The sequence below is a fragment of the Mytilus californianus genome, unplaced genomic scaffold, assembly GCF_021869535.1.
Source record: "Mytilus californianus isolate M0D057914Y unplaced genomic scaffold, xbMytCali1.0.p SCAF_2, whole genome shotgun sequence".
Taxonomy (NCBI): Eukaryota; Metazoa; Mollusca; class Bivalvia; order Mytilida; family Mytilidae; genus Mytilus; species Mytilus californianus.
The window spans coordinates 118,990,967-119,013,121 of record NW_026262668.1 but is presented as its reverse complement, the minus strand read 5'-3'; the positions used below and the strand labels follow the sequence as shown (position 1 = coordinate 119,013,121).

The 22,155-nt window shown below is 31.7% G+C and overlaps 1 protein-coding gene across 1 annotated transcript in view; it reads left to right on the top strand.

Moving 5' to 3' along the window:
* LOC127727785 (multidrug resistance-associated protein 1-like) overlaps positions 1-21,950 on the top strand; it is a 44,037-nt gene extending 22,087 nt beyond the window's left edge. The window contains exons 15-23 of the mRNA XM_052234902.1: positions 3,402-3,712; positions 5,159-5,358; positions 6,037-6,160; positions 9,723-9,824; positions 10,166-10,309; positions 12,477-12,635; positions 13,717-13,883; positions 20,144-20,338; positions 20,904-21,950. Coding sequence (XP_052090862.1) covers positions 3,402-3,712; positions 5,159-5,358; positions 6,037-6,160; positions 9,723-9,824; positions 10,166-10,309; positions 12,477-12,635; positions 13,717-13,883; positions 20,144-20,338; positions 20,904-21,015 — 1,514 coding nt within the window. The 3' untranslated portion in view covers positions 21,016-21,950. The remainder of the gene's footprint in view (positions 1-3,401; positions 3,713-5,158; positions 5,359-6,036; positions 6,161-9,722; positions 9,825-10,165; positions 10,310-12,476; positions 12,636-13,716; positions 13,884-20,143; positions 20,339-20,903) is intronic.
* Positions 21,951-22,155: the final 205 nt, after the last annotated feature.

Here is a 22,155-nt window from a genome sequence, read left to right as displayed (position 1 = left end):
TATTTTCTTTTCAAACGGGATGTATAGAGACACACACACGTTCATTTTTATCTATAAAGAAGTAACTCCTAACTATCCTACTACCTGTCGATACATTTATTTTTGGCATTGCACAAGTCATGTCTTCTTTGACTGTTCATGACGTTAAAATACTAAATCCCTGGGATGTATTTTAGTTGATTTTAGTCTCTGATGCAGGATTTTTTATTATTAATTGTTTTGGCTTTGAACTAGCTGTCAGTAACTGCGAGTACTCTCAAATCGTACTTTCTTTTTAATTTGACCTGTTGATACTATTTGTAATGCTTTTTTGTTATATAATGTTAACATGGATTTTGTCTATGTACCAGCTTTGATTATTTGGTATTTAATTACTACAAATTTTCACTTCTTCGAACTATGAACATCAAAATTATTTCAATTTTCCTTAGATGCTATTCTTGGACCTGTACAGGAAGTTTTATCTAGCACTAATTGAATATTTTTATTGTTGTTGATATTCACCCCATATGTACCAAGTGTTAGATTAGTTTTATTGATATTAAAGAAATTTCTTGGTATTCCTAAACGGAAGATTTTATACACACAGAACAAGAAGTATACATAACAACAAAATTATTTTCATTTACCTGTGTATAATATTACGCAGGTTTCTTCAAAAGTGATGATTTTCTATAAATTGTTTGAAATTTCACAGTGATAACATACTTTAACTTTGTTTAAACCTGTTTATTTACTTTTGACTTTAATTATTTATCCCTTGTAATTTTTTATTAACTGTGTATTTGCATTCAGGTGTCACAGGTCAAATTCATTCGTTCATTGTGTGTTAATTTACGTTTTTTGATTGAGTTAAGCCTTCCAATTGATATTTTATAGTGTGTTTTTCTATGTTGTGATGTTATACTATTGTTTCAGAAAAGGGTGAAGGTTTGGTACCATTAAAACGTTTAATCCCGCTGCAAATGTTTGCATCTTTCCTAAGTCAGGAATCTGATTACAGCAGTTGTCGACTGTTTATGTAGTTCATACGTGTTTCTCGTTTCTCGTTTTTATATAGATTAGACCGTTGGTTTTTCCGTTTGAATGGTTTTACACTAGTAATTTTTTGGGGCCCTTTATAGCTTGCTGTTTGGTGTGAGCCAATGCTCCGTGTTGAAGGCCGTACCTTGACCTATAATGGTTTACTTTTATAAATTGTAACTTGGATGGAGAGTTGTCTCATCGGCACTCATACCACATCTTCCTATATCTATATAAAATGCATAATTTCTAAACGAATGAATAGATACATAAAAAGTGCATTACTTTCAAATATTGTTTTAACGATTTGATATTTATGTACTTATAAAAATTGTATGTTAAATTGATATGTGACCTAAATGCTAAATTATGTGTTCATTTTCTTAATTCAGCCCACTATATCTGCTATTTGTGGTTTTTAAATTATGGGTCTTAGTGATTTACACCAAAAAAAATATATACCATCAATTTTAGGAAAATAGATCTTTCGGTAATATAGCGTTTACTTGGTCCTGACGGTATGCTCGTAACGTCGTCTAAAGTCAAAATATACGTGTAGTATTAGATGATTTCTTACGAATTAAAGCTCAAGGGAAAAGTTATATTCTATTCCAATTAGTAATGTAATGTCAAAAATTATGAATAAAACTGTTCTAGCTAGTGTTCGTGGATTTCACAACAAATATATATACAAGAAACAATATTTGAATGATATGATGAAATGTTGAGCATATATATACTTATAATAGAAATGAGGCATTACAAAAAACTATGACGGTGAACGCCCATTAATTATAAGCTACGCAAACCACTTTGCTGCGGAGGACCAAAAGAAAGATTTATATGTTTTATTACACCTCATAAGTCAAGAAATTGTTGTTTCAATATACTTAAAAGTAGTTGCTAAAAGATGAGTAAAACCAATACCGTATCGTTCCCTATAAAATGCCACAAAATGTGTAAAACCTTTAAACAAAAAACAGATATAACAGACAGCAACCAACGACAACTATTGAATTACAGACTACTGACTTAGGATAGGCACATATATACACTTGGATACAGAATGTGGAGGGGTTAACCATGTTTGTGAGCGCCCCACCCTCCCCTTATCTGGAAAAATTGTTGTAACAACACTACCTAAGAATAGAATGATAAAAAAAAACAGTATGAAAACGGCTTACCTCATCAGATTGGCACTACGCCAAAAAAAAACAACAAAAAACCAATAAACAGAAAAAACAAACTTACTAATATAAGACAAAAGACACAAAAAAAAACGATCTAAGAGTACTCTCAGTTACTGAAGACTAGTTTATAGTCATTTTCTCTAATCTAATGTATAATTATTTGAAACACTAAGGTTTGTCTTCACCAAGACATTGATCGCCTTAGCCGTATTTTGCACAATGCTTTGGAAGTTTTGGTTTTTAATGCTCTTCAATTTCGTATTCGATTCGGCTTTAGACTACATAAGACTCATTAACGATGCTCGTTCAAAGTAGTAGGATGACCATATATACAAGGTTAAGGAGCACTAAAAATCCGAAAATGTGTGCCATTTAGTCTAAGGTCACGTATGCTTGGGTAGAAAACCTTATTGTTTCGGATAATTTGACATTTTATAAACAGTTTATTTACACAGAGTGACAAATGGTTTTTTATGTCAACATGGGGCTTGTTATACCCTTCAGAACGAAACTTCCACAGACAGAGGCATCGAACGATGGTTGTAAAAACTCACCAAAGACACCAGGCTTATATTTTGGTACGCCACTCGCGCGTTTCGTCTTCATAAAACTCATCAATGGCGCTTAATTCAATACAAAACAAATGTCGTTTTAATACTGAATTGAAGAGCACTAAATAACCTAACAAAAGCACAGAGTAACACACTGATAAAACCTAAATCAAACAGTAAAAGAACAGAACAATAGAACAAACAGTCAAATTCAGTTGAAAAAGGACTAGACGCATTATATCAGTAACAATAACAATAGACTATTAACCAAAAGACTCGAAATGACAAAAGACACAAAGTAACAGCCTAAGAGGACTCGTCATGTCTGAGGCTAATTAATAGAAATGTTTTCCAGTTCTTTATTACTAATTTGTACAACTCCAGCGAATAAGGCGAAAGACGTTATTAGCGTTCTTGAAAAGCATAACCTTACGTTATATTAAATACAAGTATCGACAAGACGCATATAATATATGTAATGGTAGCCTAAACACATTCCTGTTACATGCATATTTATTCAATACTTTCACATACTAATGAACACTTCATCCATCAGGAATACGCATTTTTAAAATCAATTAATTTTACTTGCATTACTTTTCGATAGTTTTGTTTAAAGCTAAAGTGTCCATTTCAGGTATTGCACTATTCCTGTTTGGAATAGTAGCATTTACAAAATTCGTTAAGGCAACTGGTAATCTACATGACAGAGGCCTCGACTGTATATTCCGATCACCAATGTCATTTTTCGACACGACTCCTGTCGGCAGGGTTATGAACCGTTTCAGCAGCGATATAGATATTATGGATGATAGATTTCCAAGAACATTCCGCACTATGGCAGTGATGGGATTTATACTTATTGGCACAGTAATCGCTATAGTTGTGGCTACACCATTATCCGTGGCTGTCATCATACCAATGTTAATATTGTACATTATTGTTATTGTAAGTGTAAAGCAATGGTTGTGATCATACCAACCCATTGATTGTATATTGTGGTTATTTGTTTCTATAGTAAAGTAATGTTTTAGCTTATATGCATTTCGACCACTGGAAATTCAACAAAGACAACAAGAAAAACCTCAAAAGTTAGGAAAAATGTCTTGACAAAATGTTGCTTGAAGGTATGTCAATTTATGTCGAACTGTAAAGAGAAAATATGCGTCTGATTTTATGAAAATCTTATACTCCAGTGAGTGCGGATACTACCGAAACTAGAATTTCTTCTCCATATTTTGATCGTTTTCGCACTATTGACACAGATGTCTTTAAACTAGAACCAATGACAATGGAGATGATTTCAACTTTCCAATTGTCAACTTCTCATTTCTCAGCAATAAAATACCATCTGCCCTATCGTATGGTTTTTATAAATCTCAATTGATACTTAACGTTCGTGCATGTTCACAATATACTGACTTCATTACCAGGAATGTACTCGTTACACAAAAACGACTAAAAGCGACACACCATTTGAACTAGCCCATTCTGTAGTTCACGTGATTCCCCCAGTTTTTGTTTCTTACATTGATTTATCCCCTTTATGAGATTTGAACATCGTTCAACTACTGTTGTCCAGATTTATATCCCATAAGGAATATGGAATATGATATTTAGATTATTTGAGAAAACTTTCTGAAATGTCTCATATTTATCCGATTAACTTAAAAATGTTAAGGACAAAATATTCGCAGATAATTGATTTATATGTGAAAAGACTCCTGATATTTCTGATAAGTTTTTATAGTATAAATCTTCTAAACGAAAAGAACTATTCTCAATAAAAATATGCTTGTAGAAGAAACGCATTTGAAGAAAAATAATTGATGACGGCTTTTCCAAAACAGATTCGAAAAATATTTAAAAAAGAATCATAACCATACTACATATATATATATATGCAAAGTGATATACCATGCATGTACCCAGGTGGAAAGTTGTTCCATTTCAGAAAAAGTAACAATAGTAGTATATGCATTTTGAGTTATGTTTTAACAGTCATTGTAAAACAAGAATTATTGTTTCCGCGTTAATGAAAAATATTGTGCAGTAATCACAACTAATTCAATCATATGATTTTATCCAATACGGACGGATGATGTGTTATTAAGATTTGCTATTACAAAATTTTGAAAATTATTTTAAGTTAAGGAAATTATCTCCCTCATACAAAGCTGAATCCTTGCCCGGCTTTGGCTATACTGTTTGTCCTTTTTGCTTTATAAGCTCTTCATATTTTTAACAAGTTTTAGATTTTCAAATAATTTGGCCTCGAGCATCACTGAAGATACATGTATTGTCGAAATGCGCATTTGGTACAGTTAATGTTATTAGTTAGGTTATGATTTATCATGTTTTAAATATTTTAAGCGATATTTTCTTTATTCACAGAAACTGTACATCCCTTCCGCTCGCCAGCTTAAAAGGATAGAATCTGTTACTAGGTCACCTGTATTTAACCATTTCAGTGAAACTATATCTGGTGCAAGCATAATTCGGGCTTACAAATCAGTAAACAGATTTAAAGAAGAAATATATAGACGTTTAGATACTAATGCGACTTTCTATTATGCAGCCAATGTTGGGATGGGGTGAGCATCAGTACTTCGTGAGCGTAAACATAAGATGAAACATTATTTGAATTTTAGGGAAAGGGCATATTATTTTGCAGTAATTGGATAAAATGCATCTCTCTACAAGCTTCTAAAACGAATCAAGCTTCTTCTTACCATGTTAAATGAAGATTTGTATCGCCATTGAACATAATATCGAGACTTATGAACCCGGATTCTAGTAATCAGCAATACTAAGAAATGGAGATGTGAGGTATACGCCAATGAGATAACATAATGCCACAAAAAAACAAACGGCATCTAGAGTTAACATACGGTTTTCAACAATATATTGGCAGGTGCATATATAACAAGTCAAGCTCTAAATCTTTCTTAGTCTACAAATTTAAAATAATAAATGATCAGTGACTATATAAGATCTCCAATCTACATTTAGTTTCACCCAAAGACATAAAAAAGTCAATACAACTGACATCGTGTCCTTTAAGATTTCTTACGTCTTGCATCAATTCTGTTTGCCCAATTTTTACTCTCATATTGAATTGTTCTCATGTGCAAGCTATTGTGTTAAGAAAAGATAAACAATCAAACTCCGCATTCTTTAAGACGAAACAGGATATACAAATGTAAGTATCATCTCAATAATTTCTTTCTAAAACGGTTGACGATACAACATTATTTTTATCTCTTTTACAGATGGGTTAGTGTTTTCATTGAATTATTGGGGAATTTAATTCTTTTAGCTGTCGCGATGTTTGGCATTATGTCTACTGATGTAAACGGTGGGGACATCGGACTAGCATTAACGTATGCTGTTCAGGTAATTATATGATTCACGTTAAAACAATTTCTATTTTGATGTGACGCAGTTTTTTTCTGTAAAAAAGTTGCTTACAACACTCCACATTGATATTGTTCTATTATGATTGCTTAATTCGTTACTAACAATGGCTACTGCAACAGAAAGTAATAGGAAATTTAAACCAAAGACCCAATTTCTAATGTCTAAGGATAGCTTTAACAGACGATCTATCAACAAAGTATTAGAACTATTGCATGTTATTAGTTGAAACCTTCAATTCAAATAGTTTAGATCATACCAAAGCATTTTCCATGGAATGCAGCAATGACATTGTGCATACTATTTACCTTTATGAGAATAATAAATACATACTTTCCTATTTTAAAATGTTATTTACTATGAGCAGACAAAGCAAAATGCATCCTAGTTTTATATATTTTGCTGTTTCAACCTTTGGCATCATTATCCCTTTGCGGAACAATGAGATTACAATCATTTTATAAACAGGGTTATTAATATACCTTACAAACTTGAAGAAGCCTGGAATTTTAATTCAGTTATTTTAGGCCTTGAAATGCACTAAAATAAGTATAAATAACAAAAAATCTGGTTGGAATGGTTTCAAAATCAGGAAAGTGGTGAAAACACCTGGACATGACCTTCGATTTAAACTGTTGAAAATTTTCTAATTTTTCATGTTCTTATTTGCAGCACTGCCAAAATTTTTTGTTAATTAATATTCGTCTAAATGTACAGGTTTTAAAGTGAAAAGTATGTTCAGGGTTTCTTCATCTGCGTCATATAATACCATTATGTTAAAAAAGTGTGTACCTTGTAAAAAACATACTACATCCCCGAATCCTTTCAAGATCTTAGTGGTTGTTAATATGTATTTGTCATTGTCACCATTCGCTCTCTAAAAAAGTGTAGAGTGAAAGCGGATTTGCAGAATTTATTCAATTTGATTTTTCTTCCTTTCTGTTAAATAAAAAATCTAAAATAAAGTAAGCCCACTACTAACATAACAAAATAACCGATCATGGTAGCAATCGCAGATATAAATTAAATGGTGACATCCTGTTTCTCCCACTTTTAATTACATGCCTATATAAAGATTGGGGTATTTGTTGTTTTAGTAATTAAAGTTTGTTTCTAAATTGTTCTGATTCTGTGTACCTGTAATTCACCTGTAAACTTTAAAAAATTGTCTTTATGTCTTTATTTCACAATACAAAAAATATTTTTTTTAGAAAAAAAATAGAAGTTGTTAACAACATGTACTTAAATTATTTAGTAAAATACATTTGTGAATTTTTTTAATAATAAAATAAGGATTCTGTTATTCGTGTATTTATTTTCTTGTGGAATAATACCTAAAAAAATTGCAAAGACTTTTTTTTCGCCTAAGTCTTTATGTCTTTATGTTATAATAGTACAAATTATTTTTTAAGAAAAAAAATAGAAGTTACCAAATACATCTGCTTAAATTATTTATTTTCTTGTTGAATAATACCATTTGATATTTTCTCGTTGAATAATACAATTTGATATTTTCTTATCATTATATACATGTATAACCAAAAATTAAGATTTAAGATTAATTAAAAATAATAAGTGACTGTGATGGAACCTTCTACTCTTGTCCGACTCTATTTCACCAAATGTACACCATTCATGCTATGGTTGATGGATCCATGTACCCACTTGTATTTGGCTTACTACCAGGGAAATACGAGACTGTTTACATACGTTTCTTCAGCCACATCAAACACACAGTAGAACAGCACCAACTTCGACTCCAAACTGACACAATTATTATCGATTACGAGACAGCCACCTAGAATGCAGCATGTACAGTTTTCCCAGGGGTAACAGTTAAGGGTTGTTTCTTCTACTTCACCCAGTGAATTTGGAGAAAGGCACAGAAATGCGGACTTCAAACCTACTACAAGGAGAACGACGACATCACTCAACTAGTTAGAAGAGCAACAGGCCTACCACTCGTCCCAAAGCAACAGGTTGAAGATGTTTGGCTCAACGCATTGGAAGACATTGGTGAAGCTGACAACGTCCCAGACACAACAGTTTTTACACACTACGTGACAGAGTATTTGGTTGAAGGCCACAGATTCTTATGGAACCATTTCTAGACGGAAGGACCCTGTACAACCAACCACCTATAAGGATGGCACAACAAAATAAAGAAGAAAGTGCAGCACGCCCACAGAAGACCCAGGCCTTCAGAGAATGCACTATAATCCAGTATGCTGCAGGAGGTGCCCGTCAACCAACAAGACGCAAGTACAGAGTTAAGAACACAAGACTACAGCTACTCAAAGACAGATACCAACAAGGCCAGATAGATGTTATCAACTATCCTACCTTCTACATTTAAACTGATTTATACTATAGTATTATGCTTACTGTTATATTGAAAGATGACGTTTTGTAATATTACAATGTATATTTCAATTAAAGACTGATAATTTATTTAATTATAATGCTCACTGTCAACGATCATGTGCTGTATTTTGAATTATGTCAATGCAATGTATGTTATGATTTTTAGTGCTATATATGACTTTATTTAAAAAAATATCATATATAGTGTTAGCCTTGTTGTTATGCAAACAAATAACAAGAAGAGGAAAATAAGTACAAAAAGTATAAAAAAAACCACACGAAATTGCCTATTACCATTAAAAATAGAACAATCAAATAAGAAATTAATTGACTTTTTATTTGATAAAAAACACAATAAATTACATTTTCTTTCCACGAAAAAAACTCAAATAAACATTTTTTTTCCCATGTAGATTGCATAAATTATATTCATTTATACACCTATCTGTTGAAATATTTGGAACAGACTATATATAATATGTTATGGTCAGTAAGCCCTTTGTCATTTTTGTTTGTTTAACTGTTTGACAATTAGGGTAATTAAAAGTGGGAGAAACAGGACTAAACCAAATTAAATATCTAGTTAGAAGGCAAACGTTAAATATCTTGTTAAAGGGCAAAAGTTAAATATCCAGTTAAAGGGCAAAAATTAAATATCTAGTCAAAGGGCAAAAGTTAAATATCTAGTTTAAGGGCAAAAATTAAATATTTAGTTAAAGGGCAAAAGTTAATTTCCTGCTAGTAGCAATTTTGTTCAAGTTATTTTGTTAATGGGCAAAAGTTAATTTCCTGCTAGTGACACTTTTGTTCAAGTTATCTAGTTAATGGGCTAAAGTAAATTTCCTGCAAGTGGCAGTTTTGTGCAATTTATCAAAGCTGTGAATTTGCTGTTGGACTGATAATAGAAAGATATATATATTATAGGCACTTATATATATATATATATTGTTCGACCTGTTAGTCAAATGCGTTTTGTTAAAATATACTTTTTCACTTTTTTGGTCTTTTGGAAAATGTTGTTTGTGCTGTATTTAGACCCCTCTAACAAGAAATTTGTTTTGCATGCACACGTATAAAAATTGCGGTTTTTATCCAACGCAATCATAGGTTTGAACGTTGTTTTCAATTCATTTGGTAATCCATTACTCATTAAACCTGAGTATTACTATTATTTCAGATAATCATTGCTATGAATATTGTAGTCAGAGGAGTGAGTGAAATGCAGATGAACGTAGTATCCATTGAAAGATGTGAAGAATATACGCATTTACCTCCTGAGGTAAGTTTATTCCACCATGTATATTTCACAATACGAGCTTATATATGAAAGATAGATGAATTATAGAATATAAAAAGGGTAGCAAAATATAAAAATAAGAAGATGTAATATGATTGCCAATGAGACAACTCTCCACCAGATACCAAAATGACATAGAAGTTAACAACTATATGTCACCGTATGGTTTCCAACAAATGCAGGTATGCCTGTTTCGACATAAAAATTGTATGTATAAAAGAAAATCAGCATCTGTTGATTATAATTATGTTTGACAATAACAAATGCGTGTTTGGATCAATTTTATTTTAATAATTTATGTATTCAAACATTGTGTTTTTCAGGCAGATTGGATACAAAGACAAAGACCTCCGTTAGAGTGGCCACAGAAAGGAACAATACAGTTTTGTAATTACAAAACACGTTATAGATCCGGGCTGGAACTGGTTTTAAATGGAATTAATTGTAATATTCGAAATGGGGAACGGGTAAGTTATACAAGCTCCTATTGATATTTTCAAAGAATCACTGCTACTATGTGTCAAGGAATTGTTAAGATAAAAGAGAAAACATTTCAAAGAAATCAAAATAAATTCAATACAGCTGTAATCAGGAAAAGATGAATGTGTAGTTTCTTGTGTGTTCCATTCCATGTATATATCCAGATTTACTTTCCATGAAGATTGATCAAAGCCAAACGTGTTTACATAAAAAAGGACAAATACATTATATTATCGGTCATTTGTAGATCAATTGTTGCCAATGCCAAATATTCGGCTTTGTGATTATCGATGTTACATCATTAACGATACCAATTTTACTGCACCAGAAGGGCATTTCCACAATAACTGTCTCTTCAAAAATGCCCAAGGCAAATATATTTGGCTCGCCTAAATGACTTCAACACAGAATTTCAACAACGTTGTAAAGTTTGAGCCGACGTGGTAATTATGATGCTTAACTATTCTGCTTCCAGTTGGTTACACGAATAATATGTACCGATTATCAGGTTATCTGCATATTGATATTGTAAAATATCAACTGCGAGTCACAACATGAAGCTTTTGGTAAAGTGAGCACAGCGAACGAGTTCAAAATAAAATTGAGAATGGAAATGGGGAATGTGTCAAAGAGACAACAACCCGACCACAGAACAGACAACAGCAGAAGGCCACCAACAGGTCTTCAATGCAGCGAGAAATTCCCGCACCCGGAGGCGTCCTTCAGCTGGCCCCTAAACAAATATATATACTAGTTCAGTGATAATGAACGCCATACTAAACTCCAAATTGTACACAAGAAACTAAAATTAAAAATAATACAAGACTAACAAAGGCTAGAGGCTCCTGACTTGGGACAGGCTTCATATTGTGTCGAGCAGCTGATATTTTACAATATAAATATGACGAAAATCTGATAATTGATTTATCGGATTGTATGTGTGTATTTTGCGTGATAGGAAAAAGTATTTTTCTTTGTTTCACCAACAAACCGGAAGATGACTTTATAAGTTTGGGTCAAATTTATCAACGTCGGTTCATTCATTATGAAGACGGTGATATGTCTGGGTCAACGTATTTGATGTCACAAAGCCGTGATATGCAATGTTATGAAGAGCTGTGAAGAGTGATATAGACAGTGGGAACAGTTACATCGATATAATTAATGTTAAAACAATTTGGGAGAGCTCAATTGATAAGTTATTTAGCTTATTTAGATATTGTAAATTATCAGTGTGTCGATCGATTTAATTTAGAGCTTTGAAAACACGTGTAATAGACACGTTTGTCCAAAAGCTACATATTTTGAGTGGCAATTTTATATTTTACAATATCTATTAGATAGTAACCCAGAATAATCGCATACGTAAATGATAATTAAAATAAACATATAGTATTACAACATCAGTTAAATATTTTGTAACTGGGAAGTCTAAAACTGTTTTTAAGTAAGTTTTGTACAACCAAAATGTAGCCAAAGCAAGATATCAAGGTAGAAACTATCAATTTAAACTCTGTTACAACCTTGTGTCACTATAAAAAAGACCCCGACATTAAAAAGATAAAATAAATTTTTAAAAAATGCATTTTTATTCTAACGGGAAAATGGTGAACAAATCTGGAAAAAATTATTTAAAAACTTTATTGTTACAGGTAAATAAAAAAAACATGCCATTAGAATGATAAACTACTGCTTGGTATTTTATTTAAGTATATGGAATAACAGAGGTACTTAACAAATATGAAAATTACATATAATACAATATATAATGTCTAGCGATGAGAGCATCTCTTCAAAATGTCTTTAAAGAAACAATAAGTGATGTACTGTCAAACTGTATGTAAAGTCACCTCAGAAATAAAAGTGGTGGTTGAAACACGCCTCTTCAACAAGTCAATCCTTCTTGTATAACAATAATCTTGGTTACAATTGATAATGTTTCTTTGAGTCAGTGTTACAAAGGAAGTATGTTTATGAAATCGCACAACCAGACGAATAAAGCTGGAAAGTACAAAGGGGATGACAACTGAATTGATTATTTGCGCTATGGTACTGCCGTTTTATCGAGAATTGATTGTTTGCACTATGATACTGCCGTTTTATCGAGAACTAATTGATGAAATATGAACTATGTCTCTTTTTATTAAATTACAGGTAGGCATTGTCGGTAGGACGGGGGCAGGTAAATCATCTCTGACGCAGGCTCTGTTCAGACTTATAGAACCAGCAGAAGGTTCGATAGTTATTGATGATATTACAACTACAACAATAGGTTTACATGACCTCAGGCGAAAGATAACAATACTACCTCAGGTTAATAGAGTAGAAATGTTCGAGCTTCGAACTTAATAAATATTTAAGAAACTCTTAGAATAAGATGCAAATATATTAAAAACATTATTAAGCAATTTGATAGCTCAGTTAATCAAATATTGTTTCCTTCAAGTAACCAGTTCTCAGATACATGTATATTTTCTATCATCATTTCAATACTGCTTTTATTTAATCAAAGGTTCTCATCATCTCTTCTGATGTCCCTAACATGTTTATATGACAAGCATCATGGGTAGTCAGGGTCGTTAAAAAAAACCCTAGTAGTAGTATCTTGTAACACCTTTAGAGTAAATAGATGTATTAACAAATGTATCAATGAAATGTAAAGACGTAGAAAATAGATATAAGAAGATGTGGTATGAGTGCTAATGAGACAACTCTCCATCCAAGTTACAATTTATAAAAGTAAACCATTATAGGTCAAGGTACGGCCTTCAACACGGAGCATTGGCTCACACCAAACAGCAAGCTCTAAAGGGCCCTAAAAATTACTAGTTTAAAACCATTCAAACGGAAAAACCAACGGTCTAATCTATATAAAAACGAGAAACGAGAAACACGTATGAACTACATAAACAGACGACAACTACTGTAATCAGATTCCTGACTTAAGACAGGTGCAAACATTTGCAGCGGGATTAAACGTTTTAATGGTACCAAACCTTCTCCCTTTTCTGAAACAATAGTATAACATCACAACATAGAAAAACACACTATAAAATATCAATTGGAAGGCTTAACTCAATCAAAAAAACGTAAATTAACACACAATGAACGAATAAATTTGACCTGTGACACCTGAATGAAAATACACAGTTAATAAAAAATTACAAGGGGTAAATAATTGAAGTCAAAAGTAAATTAACAGGTTTAAACAAAGTTAAAGTATGATATCACTGTGAAATGTCAAACAATTTTTAGAAAATCATCACTTTTAAAGACACCTGCGTCATATTATACACAGGTAAGTGAAAATAATTTTGTTGTTAAGTATACTTATTCTTTTGTGTGTATAAAATCTGTCCAGTTTAGTATAACACGAACAATAAATATTTCATAGGATCCAGTCTTATTTTCGGATACATTGAGAGTGAACCTAGATCCGTTAGAGAAGTTCTCAGACAATGAGTTATGGAAAGCACTGGACCGTGCTCATTTAAAAGAATATGCCATGAATCAGTCAGGACAGCTTATGTCAGAACTCGGCGAAGGTGGAAGTAATTTAAGGTTTGCTAAAATTCAAATAAAAGAATATAAGTATTCACGTCTATATAAATTGTATTTGGTTAAATTTTATTCTATTCTTGGTAGTAAGGGGACGACCATTTGATATTCTGGGGGGGGGGGGGGGGGGGGGCAGGAGGATTTTGAAAATAAAAAACTCAGCCTTGATAATAACAAAAATGAATGGTTTGTTCTGTGGTAGTTTGAAAATAAATAACCTGACCTACAATGTATTGAAAATAAGTAACTCGGCAGGTCTTTTAAATCATTTTATAAATGCATGTTTGAAAGTACGAATTGGCACCAGATTCTACCAAAATTCGTCTTTTTTCATTTTTTTTTCGGGAAAAACTTCACAAATCTCTTAATAATATATATATACTACACCATATATTAATATTAATGTTTTTGAAATGTCTGAAAATGGGTTTCATTTCACTTGAGGTATATTGTTTCATGAACATTTACCTCGCTTTTAATACCTTTTCCCATTTTAGCCTATATTGTTTGTTGTACGTATGCAATATATGCAGTTTTGAATTCAGAAAATTCACTTCCAGAGGATGATGATTAATTTGGATTAAATGATACATAATGACTTGACTATGTTATTTATTTAAGAATAAAAAAATGAATTTAAAAATTGTGTATTTTCAAATATTATAAATATAATTGTGAAAATAAATAATCATCACTTGTTTTGCTGAAAATGAAAAATCATGCTTCAACAGTGCAGAAAATAAATAATCTGTCCTTATAGTCCACAAAAATAAATAACTCATTCAAAACAAATCCTCCTGCCAAAAATCAAGGTTTAAGAGTAAACCGTTTTTACAAAACTCCAAAAGGCAGATTGCTCCTCGCCATTTCAATGACATTTAATATGTAAACAAACAAGATTTTTTTCAAATTCGAATGACTAAACAACTTTTCTTTGAAAAATGTCATTCCATTTTAATGATTCAAATGGTTCTTACAGTTATTTTGTGTTTAGCACAATCAGAAATTTTGCAAAAATGGAAATATTTACAAAAAAATTGATTTTTTGGATCGTGAAAGATCGTGTACCGCTTTTTGAAGATCCTGAAAAGGATCGTGAAAGATCTGTTTCTACGAAAACGTTCAACTTATTATTTAATTATATTGTAATTTATATTTTAATTGGTATAGCAAATATCGGATATGCATGACTCATTCCGGTTCTCTTTTGTTGGTGAAAAGGGCTTTAATCGTTCAATGCCATTGGATCTGATTATCTTATAATACGAAACCGACTAGGTGCCTTATAGCAATATCAGTCCTATTTTCAATCTTTCATAAGTTTTTATTTCTTATACAAATTTAAGATTGAGAATAGAACCTAATCGGCTAAATTACAGTTCAAGCAGGGCATCATGCACAATCAATCGCGAGGTACGTTGATTGGTAATTTCCACACTAAGTTGGTACAATGACGTATAGCTATTGTGAACAAACTGATCAAACAATCGAGTATAACTTGGTTCAACTTAGGTGATACCAGAATACAATGATATTTATAGTATAAATAACGTTATCTTGGTACCTATTTAGTTTATGTCAGCGCAGCCACGAAATAAACAATTAATTAGCCAATATTGTCATACGATGTTCGCATGAATGGTACTCCTTATAACTGAAGGTAACATAACAAAACAAAAACGTACACATGCATATATTTCCAGGGCGGATGCATTATGCATTACAGATACATATATACTTTTACTTTTTCAAAAATTTACGCTCCTGAAGGTCTTTTTATCTTGTAGATCTACTTTTCTAGACACGTTTTTAGTTATTTTAATAACTTTGAAGGAAAAGTGTTGAATTAAAAAAAAAATGAAAGTATTAATGTCCATTCTAATTAAAATAATTACACGCTTCAACTAGATGTGAAGTTTGGGGAGTCGGCAATAATTCTGTTATTGAAAGGGTCCACCTTAAATTCTGTAAAATTTTGTTGAATGTAAAGAAGTCAACGCCAGATTTCATGATCTATGGAGAACTTGGTAGATATCCTTTAGAAATTAATATCAAATTGCGGGTTTTAAATTACTGGTCGAAACTTCTGTTAGGAAAGCAAGAAAAAGTTCCTGTTATTTTGTATAATTATGCATATAAAAAGTATGGGATAAATATTCCATGGTTTAATAATATCAAATCTATTCTAGATAGTTGTGGATTGTCATATGTTTGAAATGTACAGTACTTTGTCAGTAATACATGGTTATAACACAATGTTAAGGGCATACGATATAGTTACAGGGGAGGTAATGACGTTGCTAACGTAAAATATTATTTTCGCGACGTCAAACTGTGACATATCGGGAAAAGATGCATTTTTCGACTGTTTTTTTTTATCATTTAAACTGATTTAACTTAAAAACGAGTACATGGACCTCCCTTTTTTTAAGATGGCATTAGGTTTGATTACGTATGAAGATTATTTGAACCAATTTTAATAAAAAAGTCAACAATGATTTTTTTTTTAAATTTGATAGATATATCGCAAAAAAATGCCATTTTTTTCCCTAAAATCCTGAAACTTTGTTAAAAATTAATTATTTCCAAAGAATTGTTATACATATTAAGAGCATATTTATGTAAAGAAGATTTTCATAAAGTTTTTACAAAACTCCGCTTTTATCTCTTAGAGTACAATGAAGTAGCAAATGAAGGTATATTTGAATTGCTTAGGTGAAAAAAGCTTGTATGCAAATTTTCGTATAAAATTCATCATGGGATCCAAACTGTATCGTATGACCTTAAAGTTAGTGTTATTGGCCAATTTAAACAAAATTGGCACTCAATCTTAATAGAATCGCCAAAAGCTATTAATTATCGTCTATTCAAAGACAATGCTGAAAGGTAAAACTATTTCAAGATTCTAGATGATAAAAATATAATAACTTTTTGAAGATTTAGGATCCTCAGTCATAAACTTCCTATCGAAACTGGGAGATGGAAAAATGTACCTAGAGAAAATCGATATTGTAAACTTTGCAATTCAGGAGATATTGGGGATGAATTTCACTATTTTTTTATATGTTCAAAAGTTAATGATGAAAGAGAAAAAATTTTGAAACCTTATTATCGAAATAGACCAAACATATTTTCATGATTTAATGAATACAAGAAACATCTATTTGCTGAACCATTTGTTTAAATTTATCAGACTGATTATTTTTTCATTGACATCATTGAAATGGGTGCCATCACTGTGGGCCCCTCTGTGAATAACGTGTGGTAATATCAATTGGTAAAAGAAATATTGTTTTCTGATTATTAAGTCTGGTCCGGCGCGGAACGTTCGCGCTTTTTGACAGGACATTTGCACTTTTTAAATAGACATTTGCGCTTAAATGTTTAGGACATTTGCACTTTGAAAAAAAAGAACCTTTGCGCTTTCTCAACATAACATAAAAAATCATTTAATATAAAAAAAAAAAACGCAAAAAAATTCATACATTTATTTACAACTAAAAGCATCAACCTTTCTCCATCATGCTTGTGTCAGATGAAGACGACAACACTCCAAGAGAGTTGATGGGAGTAAATTCCTTATAACAACCATGACTCTTTCAGGATTCAACAGGTACAGCAGGTTGTTAAAAAATAAAATTTCGGTCTTCACAAATTGAAACAATCTTAGATAAACTATGATGGTACAGTTCCTCGAACTTTCCATGCAAGAGAATAACCACAAGAGGAATATAGTTTCCAATTTTAATCCACTAATAAGGAAGCTTATTGAAGAATTTCGGTCAAAATTTAATTATTCCATCCATAAAAGTTTCGTTTTCTCTATCATTTACCGAGAAACTGGTGCATTACACTTGCGCGCATTACCATTACATCTGTGCGCAAAATCATTACGTTTGCGCACAGCTTTTGATTACATTTGCGCGCATTCTTTTAGAGGTAAACTCAGGTAAATAAGGAAGATTATACTTATTTATCTATTCAACTAATATTTTCGAATCTGTTTTATTACGCACACGCACTTAGACCTTGAACAATATACAGACAAAAATGCAGAAAATAGTAAATCTAAAGATTAAAAGTACTAATTTCACACGTCGTTACATGCTAAAAAAAATATACGTAGTACGCTTGGATTCTGCTGGATGCCCAAAGACTTTGAGGAAAATGGGAATCCGGTGAAATAACTTTGCAATTATTTACTATGCATCTCTATGAAATATCCCATGACTTTAGTGTTCTGTCTATACGGAAAGTAATTCCATCGTACACAAATCACCTCCCCCCTCCCCGATTTGTTTCTGACAAACGAAACTCCATGTGTGTGTCTTGGTGTAATTTTACAAACTGGATCAAATTATACATTAAGGGCCCTTCGGTGAAAAAATGAAACAGAATGCTATTTAATCTGAAATAGTCGCAAATGTAAGCAAAGGCTTCGCGCAAACGTAAACAGAAATTAATCCCGAAATTACGCGCAAATCTAATGCGCCCCCAGAAACGTATATACTATATTCTTTATAATATGTCTGGTTAACCCGAATATGTTTTCCTAAATTTCTCGTTTGTTCGGATGAACTTTCAAAGAATATGTGAACATCTTTCCATGACTTTGGTAAAATTTCTAAAGATTACAGGTATACAACTTTTATAGGTAAAAAGCGCAAATGTCTTGTCAATTTTGTTCAGGTGTATCAAAGTTAAAAGCGCAAATGTCCTTTAGTAAGGTAAAAAAACACAAACGTCCTGCGTCTGTCTGGTCACGAATTGTCTTTCACGATCGTGATAATGCGTTGCCCGATCTTTCACGATCAATTTTAATGAAAAATCAACAAAATTCAGTGTTTTTAATAACAAAATGAACGGTTTCAAGGTAAAACAAACTTTTATTTTACTGTATTATCTGTCACACCAATTTCAATTTCAGATTCAGTTTCAAATATATCATTCTATATTGAAATGTAGTCATTATAGGTACAAAACGTGTTCTTTTTTTAATGAATCCCATAGACTTGTATTGCGCATTTTGTGTTTTCTCATAAAGTTCTGCATATTTTATAAATCTTATTGCACAGTATTATTGAGAATGTTGAATCATTTTGACAGACATAATTTTTTTTTCGGATTTGTTCCGCGTTTTGAAAATACAACAGATTTTTCAAAGGATTTTGAAGTAAAATTTCAATTAATTACATTCACGATCCGATCGAAATGCTTGACCACCGTTAGGTATTCTCTCACGATCATTTCTCTCGATAAACCGAATGACACCCGTGGAATTATCAAACATGTGGAAAGTAAGCTTTTAATTAATTTGGTTAACTTAATGATGTGTTCCAATACAAGATCCTCACGGCTACGCTTCTCTTTTACTCTACTTGGGTAATTAATATTTATTGATATAAAAATTTAAACAAAACTACCATTTAAAAAATACCATTTAAATTATCGACCACTTGTCAACGTTGATCCTTCTGCGAGAATGGCGTATGGACTAAAACTCATTTATCTATAATATTTTCGGAGGAAAATACACTTTTAAAGCGCGTGACTTTTAGCAAATAATGCTGATCACGTTTTAGAAAAAAACTAACGTGAAAAGTTTGGGTTGATTGGTTTTTAGAAAAAATGAATGTTTTGGCAAGGCATTTCAGTAACAAATATATCTTTCTCTTAAATTTTACCATATCACACTAAACATATAACGTCAACCATGTTGCCCTGGCCCAGTTACGATAGATAGTGAAGAGATAAATTCGGTATGATAGGGGAAAGAACCTTGGGGAATGTTGCATCATCCCATGTTACAAACTCACCTCCGCAGGGTTGATACAAAATTAACAAAGAGGTATAAACTTAACCTAATTCTTTGACAGTTGTTCTTTTTGAAGGAAGTCACACTACATAACAATTGTCCTTGAATTTAAAATCAGCTTTCAAATATGAACAAATCATAATTACTGTATCAATAATTTGGAAAGTTGTTTTTTAAGATTTTGTTAAACAGTCCCCTTAAATGTACAATGAATTATAAAGCATGATTTTATCATACCAGTAATGTCCAAGATAAAATGATATGTGTTAGCAATCCTTAAGTCATTTTAATTATAGAAATATTATATATGTTGGTAATATCACAATAATAGGTAAAGGGAAATATGCAAGTGACGGGAGCGCCTGATAATTTTTGTTTTCTCCACCCAATTGTGTTAAAGTTAAATACAGAGTTCAGCACGTCAATTGCATTTTATTTATTCATTCAGTGTTGGTCAGAGACAATTAGTTTGTTTAGCTCGAACACTGCTTCACAAAACAAATATATTAATCCTTGATGAGGCAACAGCTGCTGTAGATATGGAAACAGATGATTTAATCCAACAGACAATAAGTGACGAATTCGCTGAGTGCACCATATTATCAATAGCCCACAGATTAAATACAGTCATGGACTACGACAGGTAAATATATAACACAAATAACAATATATATATGTTCTGGACATACACTTTCAAAAAAATCATGTATCATTTTTACAATTACAATGTCTCCCACTCCTATCAAATAAGAGACAGTAGATACCAAAGGGACAAGCTACAAATCGACGAAAAACAAACAAAACTATTGCCTAAAAGAAAAACGACGAAAAGACAAAAAAACGTTACAAAAAACCCATCCAGAAAATCATCGACTGAGCAACACGAACTCCACCAAAAGTGGAGATTATATAATGTTTCTGGGGAGGGTAAACATATCTTACTCCAATGGTGTCACCTGTGGTGTTGCTCATAGCAAGTAAAAATTTGATGATAATTGCATTCGGTGATGTCACAGTTAAGGAAAAAATATAAGAATTATCTATGTAGCCCTAAAAAAATACTGAAAATGTTGTCCGAGGCAAGCTGTATTTTTCTTAGAACAAATATCTATCTATGTTTTAAAATTTATAATGATTCGGATGAATATGTTAAAACCATACCAAAATAGTGTGATTTTCGTTGGTTTAATATATGTATATTATTTTAGGATCATGGTTATGGATAAAGGGATGATCGTAGAATTTGATGAACCTGACAATCTTCTTAAGAATGTCAATGGAACGTTCTATTCAATGGCAAAGGATGCAGGTTTAGTTTGAAATAATGAAAACACCCGACAATTGAGAAAAAGACATTTTTAAAAGATAGAAAGGCCTATAACTTGTCATTAACCATTCCAAATATTATTGAAATGGTTTTACTCATTAGAACAGTGCATTTTTATTGTATTTAAACGGAATATTAATATATATTATGTAATGTTTGTACTGTAAATTTATGAATATTGTGAAAACCACATGTATCAAATTTCCTACGTCACATGTTGCTTCTCATTGAATGTAGTGCACCTTTGTTGAAGATCAAGGCAACAGTAACGATCTTATATATTGACAGAAAAGTTAAAAAAAAATTGTATTATTATGAATTCACCTTTGCAGGTGCATTGTCCTTGAAAATACGTGTATTCATCAAAAGACAAAGCTGTAACAGTTGTGATACTAAAATTATAGAAGAATCAACATCAACTATGAAAATGCTCTAACTGAAAAAAATTATTATATGTGACCAAAATGTATGAGATGGAGAAGGAAAAAGAGAAGTATAATAAGGCCTATTTTGGCCCTTTGGATCCGAAAAACCAAATATACTACAAATATCTCAAATAACATCCTTTATATGTTCACATCCTTTATATGTTTATAAGTTTACTAGACATTAATTTGGCAGGTATCAATTTTAATTCTTGCATTGTTGCTGACACATTTCCTTTCAAGTTTCCAAAGTAGCCCCATTTTTAGATCTTGTCATTTCTATTTAGTTGTTCACATATGAACCAAAGGCTTACCAAGACATACTTTTCTGCAACATGACTTATGCAAAGATGTTAATTTTCGTAAAATATCTTTTGGTGCAACATGTACACCTTTTTTCAAAATTTGAACACGTTATGACGTCGTAACTTGAGATCACATTTGACATTTTTGTATATAGAGTTGCAAGATTATATTCATTTATCAATAAAAATTAAATATTTCTAAAAGTATTGAATTGTTTTGCTATTTTTTTTTAACTCCAGGGCCCCTTTTCTTTCATTTGTTGAATATATGACAGACTAGGGTAGAAACTATCTACATTCGATTTTACACGCATTTGATATTGTGCAAAAATGTACTCATATTTTTGATAGTGGCAGTCGAATCAGAATACTGCCGATATCTGAAAGTCATTCATATTAATTA